The 17,154-nt window shown below is 44.5% G+C and overlaps 1 protein-coding gene across 2 annotated transcripts in view; it reads right to left on the reverse strand.

Moving 5' to 3' along the window:
- Nucleotides 1-9,802: 9,802 nt before the first annotated feature.
- LOC142259257 (uncharacterized) overlaps nucleotides 9,803-17,154 on the reverse strand; it is a 36,205-nt gene continuing 28,853 nt past the window's right edge. For both annotated transcript variants that reach the window (XM_075331737.1, XM_075331736.1), the window contains one exon: nucleotides 9,803-13,032. In XM_075331737.1, coding sequence (XP_075187852.1) covers nucleotides 11,237-13,032 — 1,796 coding nt within the window. In that variant the 3' untranslated portion in view covers nucleotides 9,803-11,236. The remainder of the gene's footprint in view (nucleotides 13,033-17,154) is intronic.

Below are 17,154 nucleotides of genomic sequence, written 5' to 3' on the forward strand. Positions count from 1 at the left end.
GGGGGCGACATGTTTGAGGTCCACCTATGATATGCTGCAGCAGCTGCGGCATCTCATAGCTGGATCTCACAGTATCGCACTAATTCGGGCATTATTTTTGCCGAAATTAGTGCGAACGATGTGGTTGGCAGTTCAGATTTGAACAGCCAATCACATCGATCGTCAATAGGGGGTGGCGATGCCGCCCCCCTGGGGTCAAGCAAAGGTCCCCTGCTGTAAGAAACAGCAGGGGACATCATTTGAAAGCCATTGCTATGGCCACGGCAATCAAATGAAGTTTAGGCAGTAAAATTACGTCCCTGGTCGTTAAGTCACGTTAAAATAGGACGTAATTTTACTGCCCGCGGTCGTGAAGGGGTTAAGATCTACCAGTTCTCAAAATACTCCTCTGTGTATAACCCCACCCACATCACTGATTGGCTGCTGTGTACAATAAGCATAGACAGAAAGCTGCCAATCAGGGGTGAGGTGGGGTTATACAGAGCTGATGGAGATGGAGGATACATGGCTGCTGGTTTACTAGTTCTCTAGTGATAATCCCCTAATAATAATACTGTAATTTTATCAAAACAGCAAGCAGCTCAGTAAATGACACATCATTGGAATCAGAGTCCCTGTCTGTCACAGGTAACAGACAGTACTATGGTGTCTGGCAATAGAAAGTCACAGAGTCTGGCTGTGCAAAATGGTCCCTGACTTTCTATTTTTGCTGCTGTCAGTATTCAGTGTACTAGGTAGCTCCTCTGCTGGGTTTTCATCCTTTTTCCTGTAGTACCCAGCAGAGCTCCCCTTCCCTTCTGCTGTTAATCATCTGTATATCCCCTTGGGTTTAAGTACATGTTCCCTGAATTGGTGCTGGTAAGAGTTCCTTCGCAAGCTCTGGATGCAAGCAGGTGGCGTGCACGCATCAGTAGGATTGTTGCTGCTCTTTACTGAACTTCTTACTGAGTCATCTACAGATAAGATGTATATTGTTTCCCCTTGTTTGTTATCCCTGTGTGTCCTTTAGTGCCTAGTGGGGTTGACGAAGAGCTCATCCCACCTAGGGTCCAGACCAGGGTCAGGTATCCGGCTCGGTTCATAGATGTGGAACCTATCTAAGGCTGTAAGGGAACCCAGGGCCCAGCGATAGATTTAGTTAGAAGTCACCATCTTCCCCTTTGCTATACACAGGGTTTCCCTTTCGCCATTCACTTGGTACTTCCCTGTACCTAATGTGACACTGTCTTTATATTATTCTCATTTTTAATTAAGGATAAACACTTAGTGACCGAATCCCATTAAATTCACAAAACCCCAGAATAGGTACCATAAATGTTACTTCCTCTCCACCAAGAGATAGGCCCCTTTCACTTCTGATCTCTTCTACACCCATAATCTAAACTGTAATAAAGGTTTGTGGGCAGAGACGAATGAACCTAAATAGTAAAGTTCGAGGTTTGTACCAAATACAGACTTTATATAAAAAAATCAGTGTTAAAGTTCGGAGTTTTTGTGCTTTATGTATCCTAACCACTCGATCTAGCATCGCTGTGCTCGGGTACACTCAGTGCTCGGCCCAGTGTGAGCCGCTTGCAGTGTGTGAATGGCTTTCACGGGGAGGTAAAAACATTGTTATAGGTGTATTTTGTGCAAGGAAAAAACTCCGTCATCCCTCCCCCGGTAATAAATACTCTGTTTATGGCTGGATACATGTGGGCGGAGACCCGAACTGCCCAATCAGTGACTTCCAACGGGGTTCAGGACAAGTCCGGTTCCCGAACTGAACTTTATTTAAAGTCCGACTGAAAAACCCGAACTTCAACGGGTCGGTATATCTCTATGTGTGGGTAGCCCCACAAAAAAAATAATCTCTTGGATATCAGACAGATAAAATCCTTTAGTTTTTTTCATTACAACAATTATCCTTTGTAAAGGAATCAATTTTATAACATAAAAAGCCCCATTTCTGCGGGGTCCACTCCTGATTCATGAAGAGGTAAATGCCTCCTCATGAATCTGGAGAATTTGACGAGTGACATGTGCCTCCTTGTGCAATGCTAGAAATATTACTCCCATCAGACACTGGAGTGAGATTTCTGGCATAGGGAACACCACAGCTCGTCATGAATTAAAGGAGCTGTGGTGTCACGCCCCCGTCCCACCTAAGCTCTGCCAATTTTAGAGTGAAAATGCCAAATCTTGGCACAACTTTCCAAATTTTTGTGACAGTTTCTTTTGGCATAAAAGCTTTGATGATTTGGGACCAGAGCGTCTTGACAACTTCCACATATCTAGAATGCACAGTGTGATTCAATTCTCCCCTCACTATTTTGGTGTGAAATGTCTACAGGTCTGCGCCAACTCCAGAGGTTCTGAGGCAAAATCATCACATCTAGACAATAGAGAAAGACAGGCATGAAGAATATATATTTACAAGCATTTATTAACAAAACAACAAGATTTGAAATGCAATTATATACAATGTGATATACTTAAGAGTTGCTATCTCTAATCTGGGGCTGCGCTTTTTAGTAAATAAAGCAGTGGGCAACCTGAGATTAGTGAATTATCTAAATATAATCCAGTATCAAAAGCTTTCACAAATGTTCCTAAAGGCTCTCAAAAAGGCTAATAGTGTGCCAGCTAAAAAAGAAAATGAATATTCACTGCTCCCCACGCCATAATCCCGCCCACCTCTAGGCAATGAAACCAGCGCCAACCAAGCAGTAGGCGGTATGGGGCGTGGCCTGGACGGCAATGTGAAGAGACGTGTTTGTGGAGCTCTCCTGCAAACTCCCTTGATAAATCCCTGAATACCGCTGTTATCACTGCCTCAGCCGGCTGTCAGGAAGATAAGGTGGTGAGGACTTATCTGGAGTGAGTCTGGTGGATGCAGAGAGGTGCCATGGTCCGTCACAGGCAAAAAGATAATGGAGGCGGGAAAGTCCCCAGCTCTCAGGATGGTGCCATGATAAGGCAGGAAGCTGAGAAAGTGAATGCAGCCTGTCAGGAGAGGATGCAGGTCGCGGCAAGGCTGGAGAAATTTGCCCGGACTTCAGAGAAATCACATCAGCATACAGATAACAGAGGTGAGGAGGGAGAAGACAATGCCAGCTCTGATGAGATGGGGGATGGTGAACAGCAGCAAGATAAGACAGGAGAAGTAGAGGAAGCACATAGTGCAGACCAGGCTCCAGAAAACCCCACTTTAAAGGACATTTTTGCAGTGGTGTCGTTTTGTAAAGAGGCTCTGACTTCCCTGACGAAGCAAGTTAAGGGATTACAGGCAGAGGTTGCTGACATTAAGAAAGACCTGAAGAAAGCAGACCTGAGAACAACGGCTGTAGAGGAGAGAGTGGGGATAACAGAGGATCATATTACAAAACTACAAAAGTCTGAAAAAACATTTGCACAGCAGATAGCTGAAATCACGGCAAAAAATGATGATTTAGAGAACCGCTCTAGAAGAAATAACATCCGAATTGTCGGCATCCCTGAGAAAGCGGAAGGAAGAAACCCCACTGAATATGTAGAAGACTGGCTCAGGGGGAAAATGGGTGCTAATGTCTTATCCAAGCTCTATGCTGTGGAACGTGCACACAGAGTCCCGATGCAGCCACAACCAGCAGGCAGGGGCCCTCGCACTATGCTAGCCAAGCTCCTCAACTACAGAGACAGGGACACTATACTGCGAAAGGCAAGAGACATGGAGGATCTTATGATTGACGGCCAGAGAATTTCCATATACCCAGACTACTCCATTTCTGTTCAAAAGCTACGTATGACTTTTACAGGAGTAAAGAGGCGCCTGCGAGAGATGGGGGTGCAATACTCAATGATGTTCCCGGCAAAGCTAAGAGTGACGGCGTTGGAGCGGGTGCACTTTTTTACAACTCCAGAGGAAGCCATGCAGTGGTTGGACGCAAACGAAAAGCGGATCCGTTTGAAGGAATGAGCTGACTGTCTGAATCTGCAGTGTGTTGGAGAAGGCCGGCTGAGGCTCTACAACATCCTTAGGAGCTTACAGGGGACCCTTCTTGTTTTTTCTTTTTTTTTTTTTTTTCTCCTTCCCTTTGGGATTGAGGTAGTATGCAGGGGGAATGCGAAGGGTTTGATGTGAGCTTCGCAGGACATGGGGACTGCCTAATTTGGCGCGGTGGGGGTATTTACAATTTGAGATTCCAGTTTAATTACTGTTCGCCATTTTACTGTTATATTGGTTGAATATTGAATATTGAGTGGAATATGATTATACATAGAAAGGGGGGGAGTGGAGAATTGTTGGAAAAGGGACGAGTTTTAAAATGTGTCTAAGAGGGGAAGGCGAGGGAGGTAGGGGGGAATTTAGTAGGGATTATGGACCAGGTTTGGAAAACCCGATGCTTCACGGGAGTACTCGAAAACAGGAAGTGGTGGGGAGTAGGAGGGGAGGGGAGCAGGGGGGGAGGGGGGAAAGGGGTAGGGTAGAGGCAGCATGGGGAGATACTACAAGGTTTGATGGTTTTACTGGGTGGGATAATGGGGGATAGAATTAAGGTGTTGAGTTGGAATATTAGAGGGTTATCAGATAGGTCTAGGAGAGCGGCAATAATTAAATATGTTCAAGACCAGAACCCGTCAGTAATATGTCTACTAGAAACGCATCTAACAAAGGAGACAACACATGTTTTAAATAGGAGATGGGTGCAGAAGGCCTATCACTCCACCTTTTCCAACTATGCAAGGGGTGTATCACTGCTGATCCATAACTCTGTGCAATATGAAGAGATAGAAGTGTATGTGGATAAAGAGGGACAGTGTGTGGCCGTCAAGTGTAAAATATTTGGCAGACTCATGTGTATAGCTGCAATATATATACCACCTCCATATAAGTGCACCAAACTAAGGGAGATAAGGGAGTTCTCTGAGAAGGGGGGAGTAATCCCTTTTTTACTGGTGGGGGACTTTAATAATGTGATAGACCTGTACTGGGATAGGAGTAGTAGACCTCCAGGTATTCAGGATAGTTGTATGACTTCGTTTGGCACTCTTATTGGGGAACTTGGAATGGTGGATGCCTGGCGAGTGAGGAATGGGAGGGTATCCTGCTTCTCTTGTTATTCGGCTTCACATAACACTCTGTCCCGCATTGACATGGCTCTAGCTAGTGATCTGATGGATGCAATGATAAGTGACGTGCAATATCTGACAAGAGTGATTTCAGATCATAGCCCAATTCTAGTGTCCATACGACGGGGAACCCTGACAGGGGGAAGGAGGGGAGAGTGGAAGCTTCATCCAGCATGGATCCGTCATATTAATATGGGGAATATAGAACGGGATCTTGGGGATTTCTTTATCCACAACGAGGGTAGCACTGGTCCGCTGGTGGTATGGGATGCGATGAAGGCATACCTCAGGGGGCTCCTGTTCAGGGATATCTGTAAACGTAAAACACAGACGAGGCAGGATGAGAAAGATAGGCTGGAGGCCTTAAGGTCCAGTCACACTAAGCAACTTACCAGCGATCCCAACAACGATAGGGATCGCTGGTAAGTTGCTAGGAGGTTGCTGGTGAGATGTCACACTGCAACGCTCCAGCGATCCCACCAGCAACCTGACCTGGCAGGGATCGCTGGAGCGTGGCTACACAAGTTGCTGGTGAGCTCACCAGCAACCAGTGACAAGCCCCCAGCGCCGCGTGGAAGCTGCTGCGCTTGGTAACTAAGGTAAATATCGGGTAACCAACCCGATATTTACCTTGGTTACCACCGCACGGAGCTACACGTGCAGAGAGCAGGGAGCAGCGCACACTGAGCGCTGGCTCCCTGCTCTCGTAGTTACAGCACACATCAGGTTAATTACACGATGTGTGCTGCAGCTACATGTGCACAGAGCAGGGAGCAGCGCACAATGCTTAGCGCTGGCTCCTTGCTCTCCTAGTTACAGCACACATGGGGTTAATTTCCCGATGTGTGCTGCAGCTAAATGTGCACAGAGCAGGGAGCAGCGCACAATGCTTAGCGCTGGCTCCTTGCTCTCCTAGTTACAGCACACATCGGGTTAATTAACCCGATGTGTCCTGCAGCTACATGTGCACACAGCAGGAGCCGGCAGCACAGGCAGTGAGAGGGCGGAGGCTGGTATCAAAGGTAAATATCGGGTAACCAAGGACAGGGCTTCTTGGTTACCCGATGTTTACATTGGTTACCAGCCTCCACAGAAGCCGGCTCCTGCTGCCTGCACATTTAGTTGTTGCAGTCTCGCTGTCACACACAGCGATCTGTGCTTCACAGCGGGACAGCAACAACTAAAAAATGGCCCAGGACATTCAGCAACAACCAACGACCTCACAGCAGGGGCCAGGTTGTTGCTGGATGTCACACACAGCAACATCGCTAGCAACGTCACAAAAGTTGTTCGTTAGCAGCGATGTTGCTAGCGATGTTGCTTAGTGTGACGGGGCCTTTAGATAAGGCAGAGCTGGAAGCAATCCGGAGTACTACTACGGACGCGAAGCAAAATCTTAGGCAGGCGCATGAACAGGTTAATAAGATGCTTTTGGGGAAGGCGGTAAGGAAGCAGGCATTCCAAAAATTGCATTTTTATGAGGAGGGGGAAAAAGTTGGTCATCTATTATCGGTCATAGCTGCAGCTCAAAGGAGTAGTTCATTTGTGCATGGTATGGACACGGTGGAGGGGACACAGGTCACTGAGGTTGAGGCGATCCTTGAGGTCTTTAAAGATTTCTATCGCACGCTATATTCTTCTAGCGGAGAGATGAGGGTGGAAGAGGTGGACTCATTTCTTGAGCGAGGTGAGCTTCCTGTGTTGTCTGTGGTGGATAGAGATAAACTGGCGTCACCTATTACTATTGATGAACTGGAGGGCGCTCTGCATTGTATGAGCAATGACAAGGCACCGGGAGCAGACGGGCTACCAGTTGAAATTTATAAACAGTTAGAAGAAATCCTATTACCCAAACTATTGAAAGTCTTTGAGGTGGCGGAGGGGGAAGGTGTATTGCCTGAATCTATGAGAGAAGCAATAATAGTAGTAATTCCTAAGGAGGATAAAAATCCGAGGCTTCCAGACTCATATAGACCCATCTCGTTATTAACAGCGGACGTGAAGCTTCTGGCTAAGGTGTTGTCAAACCGGCTGACTGGAGTTATATCTAACCTAATCCATATGGACCAATCAGGGTTCATGGCCAATAGGTCGACAGCTGCTAATATCAGGAGATTGTACCTTAATCTACAGTTGCCGCCTGACAACCCTGGCCGGAGGGTGATCGCTTCGTTAGATGCCCAGAAAGCGTTCGATAGTGTTGAGTGGGGGTATCTGTGGAAAGTGTTGCAGCATATGGGTTTTGGCCCACGGTTTGTAAAGTGGGTGCAGCTGTTGTATAATAGGCCTACTGCTAAAGTTAGAGTTAACGGTATGACCTCCTCAGCGTTTGAGTTGCACCGGGGAACGAGACAGGGCTGCCCACTATCGCCGCTCCTATTTGCTATTGCAATAGAGCCTCTGGCGGCGGCCATTAGGAAAACAAAGGAGATCCATGGATTTAAGTATGGGCATTTAGAGGAGAAAATAGCTCTTTATGCTGACGATTTATTACTTTTCTTGGGGGATCCATCAGCCTCATTGGATCATGCCATGCAGATAATAGAGAAATTTGGAGAAGTTTCGGGACTGACCATTAATTGGTCTAAATCGAGCCTCTTTAAGGTGGATGGGGAAGTAGCCTGGACAAATGAGGATACTGGGGCTAACAAATTGAGGAATGTGGACGAATTTAAATATCTAGGTATCCAGATATCTCTGCCAGTAGAAAAATACATACAGGTGAACTTATGGCCGCTCCTTAAAAAATTGAGAACCAAGGTGGATGCCTGGAACAAGCTACATTTGTCAGTTGTTGGAAGGGTTAATTTACTAAAGATGGTAGTAATGCCTAAACTCCTATACATACTGCACAATGCCCCTGTTTGTATTTCAAGGAAAAGATTTAAAGGGATAAACTCGCTGTTTAGGGACCTGGTGTGGGGTAAAAAGCAGCCTAGGGTGCGATTAGAGACTTTACAAAGGCCGAAGGATGAGGGGGGTCTAGCAATCCCAAATCCGGAATTGTATTATATAGCGGCGCAATGTCAACACCTCAGGGGTTGGTCTGATCGAGAGAAAGATGGGGGCATTAAAGAAGTACTGGAATACATAGTGGGTAGAAGTCCATTGGTAATGGGACTAGAGGATGGTGCGGTGGGGCTCCTGGGTAGAACATCTCCTACAATGGCACTTATAAATAAGACCTGGGATAGGCTGAAAAGGGTGAGAGGGGTGACCCGGTTAACCAAGTTTACACCTATCTGGGATAACAGTAATCTCCCGGAGATTCAGAAAATGGGGAATATTGAGGAGTGGAGACGCAAGGGTGTGATATACATACATCAGATATTGGACGGAGGAATTGTGAAATCGTTCCCGCAGTTACAGAGTGAGTTTCAGTTACCGGCGTCCGGCTGGCTCCACTACAGACAATTAAAACATGCGATTGCAGCCCAAGCGGCTAAACAAAGTGTGGCCATACAGACTGACCTGGTACTGGAGTATGTGTGTAAGGGCGGAGGAAGCACTAAAGGGATCATTTCTGGCACATATAAAGATATACTACATACCTTTCTGTTAGAATACCCAATTAAAACTAAATCTAAATGGGAGGAGGAAGTTGGGCCGATAACGGAGGAGGTGTGGGAGAGTATCCTGGCGTATGTCCCTAAACTTTCCATGAGCGAACCGGCCAGACTGTCTCACCTATACGTGATTCACCGGGTATATAGGTCTCCCTTACTGATGTTTAAAATGGGGTTGAAAAGGAATTCGGAGTGTCCAAGGTGTCAGGGATCTGACGCAGGTATTTTTCACATGATGTGGTCTTGTCCGAGACTGGTCTCCTTTTGGACTAAGGTTATCCACAAGATAGGAAGAACATATGGGTGTGTCCTCCCTAGGGAACCAGTGATATGCCTATTGGGATATGTTGAGGAGCTTGGGGTGGAAAATACTATGAAAATTGTCATTACTAGGCTGCTGTATGCGGCAAGAAAGCTAATCGCCAGGTCCTGGATTAAAAAAGACCCCCCGACCAGGGGAGAGTACATTAAAAGGGTGAAGTGTATTCTTCAGCTGGAACGGGGAGTGTATGAAAGAAGGGGGAATGTTAAAATGTTTGAGAAGCTCTGGTCTCCTTGGCTGCAATGCGGATAGGACGAGTGATGGACCAGTAAACTGATATGGGACGGGGATAGCCGTCTGAGACCTCTGATGTGTATGTTTTGTTTTATTTGTGTTACTAGTTGTTCCTCCTGCACAACGGGATGGTTCTATACTACAGTTGAAGGGTATTATAAGTGTGTACTATATGGGATGTAGTATCGGGGAGAAGTGTTGCTGCCGGGGTGGGGGAGGGGGCGGGAGGGGGAGTTAAAGGGGTAATAGATGTGATAAATTTAATTTGGATGCCGATTTGTTATTCTGTTGTATGTACTCTGTTTTAATAAAAAAGTATCTGATTTAAAAAAAAAAAAAGCAGTAGGCGGTATTATTAGCATGGGGAGCAGCGAATATTCATTCTCTTTAATATCGGGTACACATGATTACTAAGCATCCCGCTTACTGCTATGACTGGGCGATTACGTGTGTCTACTATTAGACATTGAATATTCACTGCTCCCCTAACCCATAATCCTGGCTGTGGGGAGCAGTGAATATTCTGGCAGCTTACTGAAAGAAAATGTCCGTAGACCTTGAGAGCTAAGAAGACGTTGTAGACAATCCGTTCCAAGCAAAGACTGAAGTTTATTCCGAGATAGCAACAGAGCAGATAAGACAGGTTATGTGGCAGGATGACACACAAAGGTGTCTGGCAGAACAGCAGAATTAGCAACAGATTAAGTGTCCCCCGAAAGGCGTGTGCGGCTCTTATACATGTTAGACAAAGGAAAGCTCATACTGCAGAGAAAGGCGTATACGTTGGAGAATAAAGAATATAATGATACATCATGACATTATTTATGAGCATTGCGGTAAAAACCTATTGGATTCCTATGGGCCTCCATGATACTTTTCACTAGTTCAGCCATGTCGTCATTGCTGACATTTCTGATCCCTGAAGGCGCCTCTACTTCACATAACTCTTCACACACTGACAACTCTATTGACACCTTAATTTCTTTATCAATTCAATACACCTGCTATTCATGACGACACATCACCATCAATCAACTGATGCAATTGTATTCTTCTATTCGATTTAACCTTTTTTGGACCTTTTCTTATACTTGCTAATTACACTGATGTCATCTCTATCGCCTCTCTGGGGGGAGAACTCTAGCCAGTGCAGCTCATTAGCTGCAAAGTTAGTTTGCTCAAGTCTTCCCAAGATGGCTGTTAAATACAACATGGCTGCTCAGCACATTATGGCTGACTATTCTCTAACACTTACGTCTGCGTGTAACTGAGGGCACATGGCAGTAATGTCATGCACTTCTGCGCTTACATGCTGAAGTCACTTGCCAGCATCAGAAGAGAACACCGTGCACCGGGAGAGCAGAGGGATGGGGCGTATAATCGTTTCTTTTCTTATGTTTACAGCGTGATGGGGAAATATATACCAGAAAGGGCCCAAGAAGAGGGCTATATATACAACAATGGGGACATATATACTAGGACATGAACCATATATACCAGGATGGGGATCATTTATACCAGGATGGGATAAAGATGGGCAACATATATACCAGGATGGATATACAATATACACAAGGATGGGAGACACATCAACAGTACCTGAAAGGGGCCCAGGATGGGTGACATCAGTACAGAATTGGGGGATTATATCCCAGTAAGTGTCAGCAGCAGATCCCCCCCATAGCAGTGTGTCATGACCACATTTTTTGTGTCAATCTTTTTCCCTATATTCCTCCTTCAAAACCTAGGTGTGTCTTATTGTATTTTTTGGACCATAAGTTTAAAAAGAAATAAAATTGTTCTGTTCCTCACAAATTCTTACTTGAGCAATTGTAGCCAATTTTTTTTTTTTTATAAAACTCTTTGAATTATAGTACATCATGATGGCTTCTCCTGTGTGACTCATCGGACAACAGGATCTGATTAGTCTTAAAAACATTTGGCAAATTCTGAAAGCAAGAATGGCTGCTCCGTTCTGTTGGTTTTCAGATGTCGGCAAGACTTGATTTACCAGTTAAACATTTCAATTATTCACAACATGAAAAAGGTTCCCTTCCCTGTGCGGCTTCTTCACATGTTTAACAAGACCTGATTTCCTAGTAAAACATTTCCCACATTCTGAACATGAAAATCGCTTCGCCCCTATGTGAATTTTTTTATGTCTAACAAGATTTGATCTCTGAATAAAACATTTCCCACATTCTGAACATGAAAATGGCAACTCCCCTGTGTGAATTTTCTGATGTCTAACAAATTCTGATTTCTGACTAAAACATTTCCCACACTCTGAACATGAAAATGGCTTGTCCCCTGTGTGAATTTTATGATGTCTAACAAGATTTGATCTCTGAATAAAACATTTCCCACATTCTGAACATGAAAATGGCAACTCCCCTGTGTGAATTTTCTGATGTCTAACAAATTCTGATTTCTGACTAAAACATTTCCCACACTCTGAACATGAAAATGGCTTCTCCCCTGTGTGAATTTTATGATGTCTAACAAGATGTGATTTCTGAATAAAACATTTTCCACATTCTGAACATGAAAATGGCTTCTCTCCTTTGTGAGATCTTTGATGCTCAACAAGTTTTGATTTCTGAATAAAACATTTCCCACACTCTGAACATGAAAATGGTTTCTCCCCTGTGTGAAGTTTGTGATGTCTAACAAGGTCTGATTTCTGAATAAAACATTTTCCACATTCTGAACATGAAAATGGCTTCTGTCCTGTGTGAGATCTTTGATGCACAACAAGATCTGATTTCTGAATAAAACATTTCCCACATTCTGAACATGAAAATGGCTTCTCCTCTCTGTGAATTTTATGATGTCTAACAAAATTTGAGTTCTCAATAAAACATTTCCCACATTCTGAACATGAAAACGGCTTCTCCCCTGTGTGAGATCTCTGATGCAAAACAAGATCCGATTTCCGAATAAAACATTTTCCACATTCTGAACATGAAAATGGTTTCTCCCCTGTGTGAAGTTTCTGATGTCTAACAAAGTTTGATTTCTGAATAAAACATGTTCCACATTCTGAACATGAAAACGGCTTCTCCCCTGTGTGAGATCTCTGATGCACAACAAGATCTGATTTCTGAATAAAACATTTTCCACATTCTGAACATGAAAATGGTTTCTCCCCTGTGTGAAGTTTCTGATGTCTAACAAAGTTTGATTTCTGAATAAAACATTTTCCACATTCTGAACATGAAAATGGCTTCTCCCTTGTGTGAATGTTCTGATGTCTAACAAGTTGTGATTTCTGAATAAAACATTTCCCACACTTTGAGCATGAAAATGGGTTCTTCCTAGAGATAATTTTTTGATCGTTAGCAAGGGTTATTCTTGGAATAAAACATTTTTCACATTCTGGGCTTAAAAATGGCTTCTCCCCTGTGTGAGATCTTTGGTGTTTAAAAAGATCTGATTTCTGAATAAAACATTTCCCACATTCTTGACATAAAAATGGCTTCTTCCCAGTGTGATATTTTTGATGGTCAACAAGATGTGATTTCCTGGTAAAACATTGCCCACATTTTAAACATGAAAATGGCTTCTCCCTTGTAGGAACCGTTTCATTCGTTTCATATTCCCCATTCCTTCTGTAACTTTTATTCTGCTTACAATTCTGTGATAAATGGGAATTTTGGGCTTGTTTGAAAAACTCAGACGATAGAGCTTTCCGAGGAAGGACAGGATTTATATCTGGGACAACAGCATGCTCTTCATATGTATCATGTGGGATACTTTCATCATCTGTTATAAATTCTGAAGATATTAGAGATCCATCTGAACTCCCAATACAGTGAACTGATAAAAATAAACACAAAGTTATTAATTTTTAATGATATCATCTTGAAAGTACATTTATTTTTTTAAACCATAACATCAGAAATTAAATTAGTGAAAAAATTATTCTGAATCTGTTGTCCAAAATCGAGATCTAAAGGCCCCTTTACATGCCACGATTTATCTGATGATATGTCGTTGGGGTCACGGTTTTCGTGACACACTTCCGTCGTCTTTAACGACGTTGTTGCGTGTGACACCTACGTGCGACTCCGAACGATCTTAAAAATAGCGAAAATCGTTGATCGTTGACACGACTTTCAGTTTAAAAATATTTTTCGGCGTTTGGAACGCAGCAGACATATTGCTACGTTTGACACCCTGCCAATGACGAACAACATCTACATGACCGCCTTAGTCAAACAATATCTCGCTGAACGATGTAACGTCGTTTGTGAGATGGGTACGTGTGACCGCTACAAAACGACATATGAGCGATCTCGGCAAATCGTAGCAACGATCTGGATGTGTCACATCGCTAACGAGATCGCTAGCGATATCATTGTGTGTAAAGCGGCCTTAAGAGTTACATCTTTGTTAATTCGGCTCTCCCATTCCTAGCACCAGTTATCTGGAATGTGCTACAGTAAATAATCTGATTGATTGTCACAATGTGACTGCAGGATAATGAGGGACAGGGGCTCCTATACTGTCCCTCACACTAGGGGACCCTGAGCTATTCCTAACCTCTGGATTACCCCTGAAGATGGAGATGCCGCAGTCTCGTGCATTACTAGTCTCCTGACTAGATTTAATCTGGGATCCCCAAGGGAAGGGAGGGGCAGGATTATGATGGAAATACAGATAGGACACATTGCAAACTCACAAAAATAAACAGTGAGAGGCTAAGGAGAAAAGCAAGAGCAGGAAGGCAGCAACAAAAATGACAACAAGGGTTAACACCACAACAGCTCACAGTAATAATGCACAATAAATACCCATAAGTCTGGATCACAACACCTCACCAGATCAGTATAGGTAAACTATAGCTGGCATTAATCAAATAGTCCAGCCAGCATGTACAGAACGGGAGCAAACAATACTTTCTCCTCTACAGCATGTGATCACAGACATTAACAAGCAGCCCAGCAGAGAATAACCCTTACTAGCCTGCTCAAGCCTGTGGTTTGACGGCTGTGTCTCCCTGCGCTGCTCACAGACAGCAGAGAAGTTAACATGCAAAAAAAATACCAGAAACTATCATTTCAACAGATCCTGACGCTGCCATGACAGTTGGCATAACCTGCAAACATCTCCATGAAACATTGATCTACAACATAGACAATTTCAAAGAGGTTTTTTTTAAAGACGAAAATAAAATAAAGACAGATGCTGAAAATTCAACTGGGTTGTCTGGGACTGTAACGCTGATGGCCTATCCTTAGGCTTTGTAACCAAAGCAGGTAGCAGGGTCTTACAACCTGTACAGATAAACATTAGGGCTCCAATTCATCAAGACCGGTGATGTACACTGAAAAATGAGGTCAGGGACTGGAGTGAGATTTCTGGCATAAGGAACATCGCAGTTTGTTATGAATTAGAGAAGCGGTGGCATCACACCCTTGTTCTGGCCAAGCTCTGCCCATTTTGGCAAAGCTGGTTAAAATTGTCGTGAACACACACAGACACACACATCAGCCTGTCTCCTCTTCAGCTTTAGACTCCTCCAAATGAGACCTTTGGTCACATGACGTGATGTCAAAATGGTCCTTAAGCAGTCCTATGATTGGTATATAAACACTGGGGCCCCTGGGAGAAAGGGGGCCCTGTGCAATTGCCCAGTTTGCTCTCCTTTTTCCATAATGCCAGTTCAGAAAACCAGCCTGTCTTCTGTTCAGTTCTTTTAGACTCCTGCAATTAAGAGACCTTTGGTTACATCATGTCACATGACTTTGAAGCCATCAAAGGTCCTTAAACAATAAACCTCAGAATACAACTGATGGGGTCTTTAAGAGAGTGAGGTCTTGAAATTTGCGCAGTTTGACTGCTTCCAACGCTGGCCCTGACTGTAACTACAGCTTATTTATGGAGTAGGGCTTATATTTCAATCATTCTTCAAAAATCCCATAAAATTGTGCTAAGTGTTATTGTGATGCCCTGGACTAGCCAGGTAGTCACAGGTAGGCCCTTGTAAAAACACCCGTCCCCTAAAAAGGTGTCATCAGCCAACCTTAAAAACCTAGTCACCTGTTTTGCTATATTTTTTGCTAATATTTTTAGCACTAAGGTTCAGATACGGCTAGAGACCCGCAACACACATCCGTTTAATTTGTACGTGTGCGGTACGTATTTGCACGTACCGGAGACACGTACACACGGAGACCCATGTTATTCAATGGTAGATGGCACACACACGTAAAATCACACGGAACGTGTGACCATGTGGTAAGTACGTGTGTGCGCTTTTCTACACGGACGACATGTCCGTTTTTGGCCGGCAGCACGCAGGCACGGACCCGCTTTAGTCTATGGGTCCGTGCCTGCACATACCGCACACGGAGTATGTCCGTGTTCAGCACGTTTCGTGCGTGTGCGTTTTTACACTAGCGATCTTATTTTTTGTTTTTTTTTAAATTAAAGTCAGTATACTTACCTTTTTTTCTGCTGTTCTCAGTCATTCTTACATTGGCGCTCGGTGTTTTTCTTCCCCCGGCTCATACCGCTCCCCGATCACCAGCGTGGCGAGGAACAGCTGTGCAGAGAATACGCGGCAACAATTACTTTGAATATACCGGCCGCTCATTAATCAATCTCGTATTTCCTGCTTTCCCCACCCACAGATGCCTGTGATTGGTTGCAGTCAGACACGCCCCCCACGCTGAGTGACAGCTGTCTCACTGCACCCAATCACAGCAGCCGGTGGGCGTGTCTATACTGTGCAGTAAAATAAATAAATAAATAATTTAAAAAAACGGCGTGCGGTGTCCCCCAATTTTAATACCAGCCAGATAAAGCCATACGACAGAAGGCTGGTATTCTCAGGATGGGAGCTCCACATTATGGGGAGCCCCCCAGCCTAACAATATCAGTCAGCAGCCGCCCAGAATTGCCGCATACATTATATGCAACAGTTCTGGGACTGTACCCGGCTCTTCCCGATTTGCCCTGGTGCGTTGGCAAATCGGGGTAATAAGGAGTTATTGGCAGCCCATAGCTGCCAATAAGTCCTAGATTAATCATGTCAGGCATCTCCCCGAGATACCTTCCATGATTAATCTGTATATTACAGTAAATAAACACACCCGAACAATCCTTTATTAGAAAAAAAAAACACTAACAAATTGCCTTGTTCACCAATTTAATAAGCCCGAAAAAGCCCTCCATGTCCGGCGTACTCCAGGATGGTCCAGCGTCGCATCCAGCTCTGCTGCATGAAGGTGACCAGAGCTGCAGAAGACACCGCCGCTCCGGTCAGCTCCACGCAGCTAATGAAGGGAATAGCGCGATCAGCTGAGCTGTCACTGAGGTTACTCGCGGCCAATGCTGAATACAGCTGATCGCGCTATTCCCTTCATTAGCTGCGTGGAGGTGACAGGAGCGGCTGTGTCTTCTGCAGCTCCGGTCAACTTTCATGCAGCACAGCTGGAAGCTACGCTGGACCATCCTGGAGTACGCCGGACATGGAGAGCTTTTTCGGGCTTATTAAAGTGGTGAACCAGGGTATATGTTTGTGTTTTTTTTTCTAATAAAGGATTGTTCGGGTGTGTGTGTTTATTTACTGTAATTTACAGATTAATCATGGAAGGTATCTCGGGGAGACACCTGACATGATTAATCTAGGACTTATTGCTGCCAAAAACTCCTTATTACCCCAATTTGCCAACGCACCAGGGCAAATCGGGAAGAGCCGGGTACAGTCCCAGAACTGTCTTCCAACAAGCCTACAACCTACAATAGCCCTCAGTCCAGTAGACCACTGCACAACCAGCTCTGTCCTCACCTATTGTACCATCACCCATTCCCTGTAGACTGTGAGCCCTCGCGGGCAGGGTCCTCTCTCCTCCTATACCAGTCTGTCTTGTACTGTTAATGATTGTTGTACGTATACCCTCTTTCACTTGTAAAGCGCCATGGAATAAATGG

Source organism: Anomaloglossus baeobatrachus, assembly GCF_048569485.1.
Source record: "Anomaloglossus baeobatrachus isolate aAnoBae1 chromosome 5 unlocalized genomic scaffold, aAnoBae1.hap1 SUPER_5_unloc_5, whole genome shotgun sequence".
Taxonomy (NCBI): Eukaryota; Metazoa; Chordata; class Amphibia; order Anura; family Aromobatidae; genus Anomaloglossus; species Anomaloglossus baeobatrachus.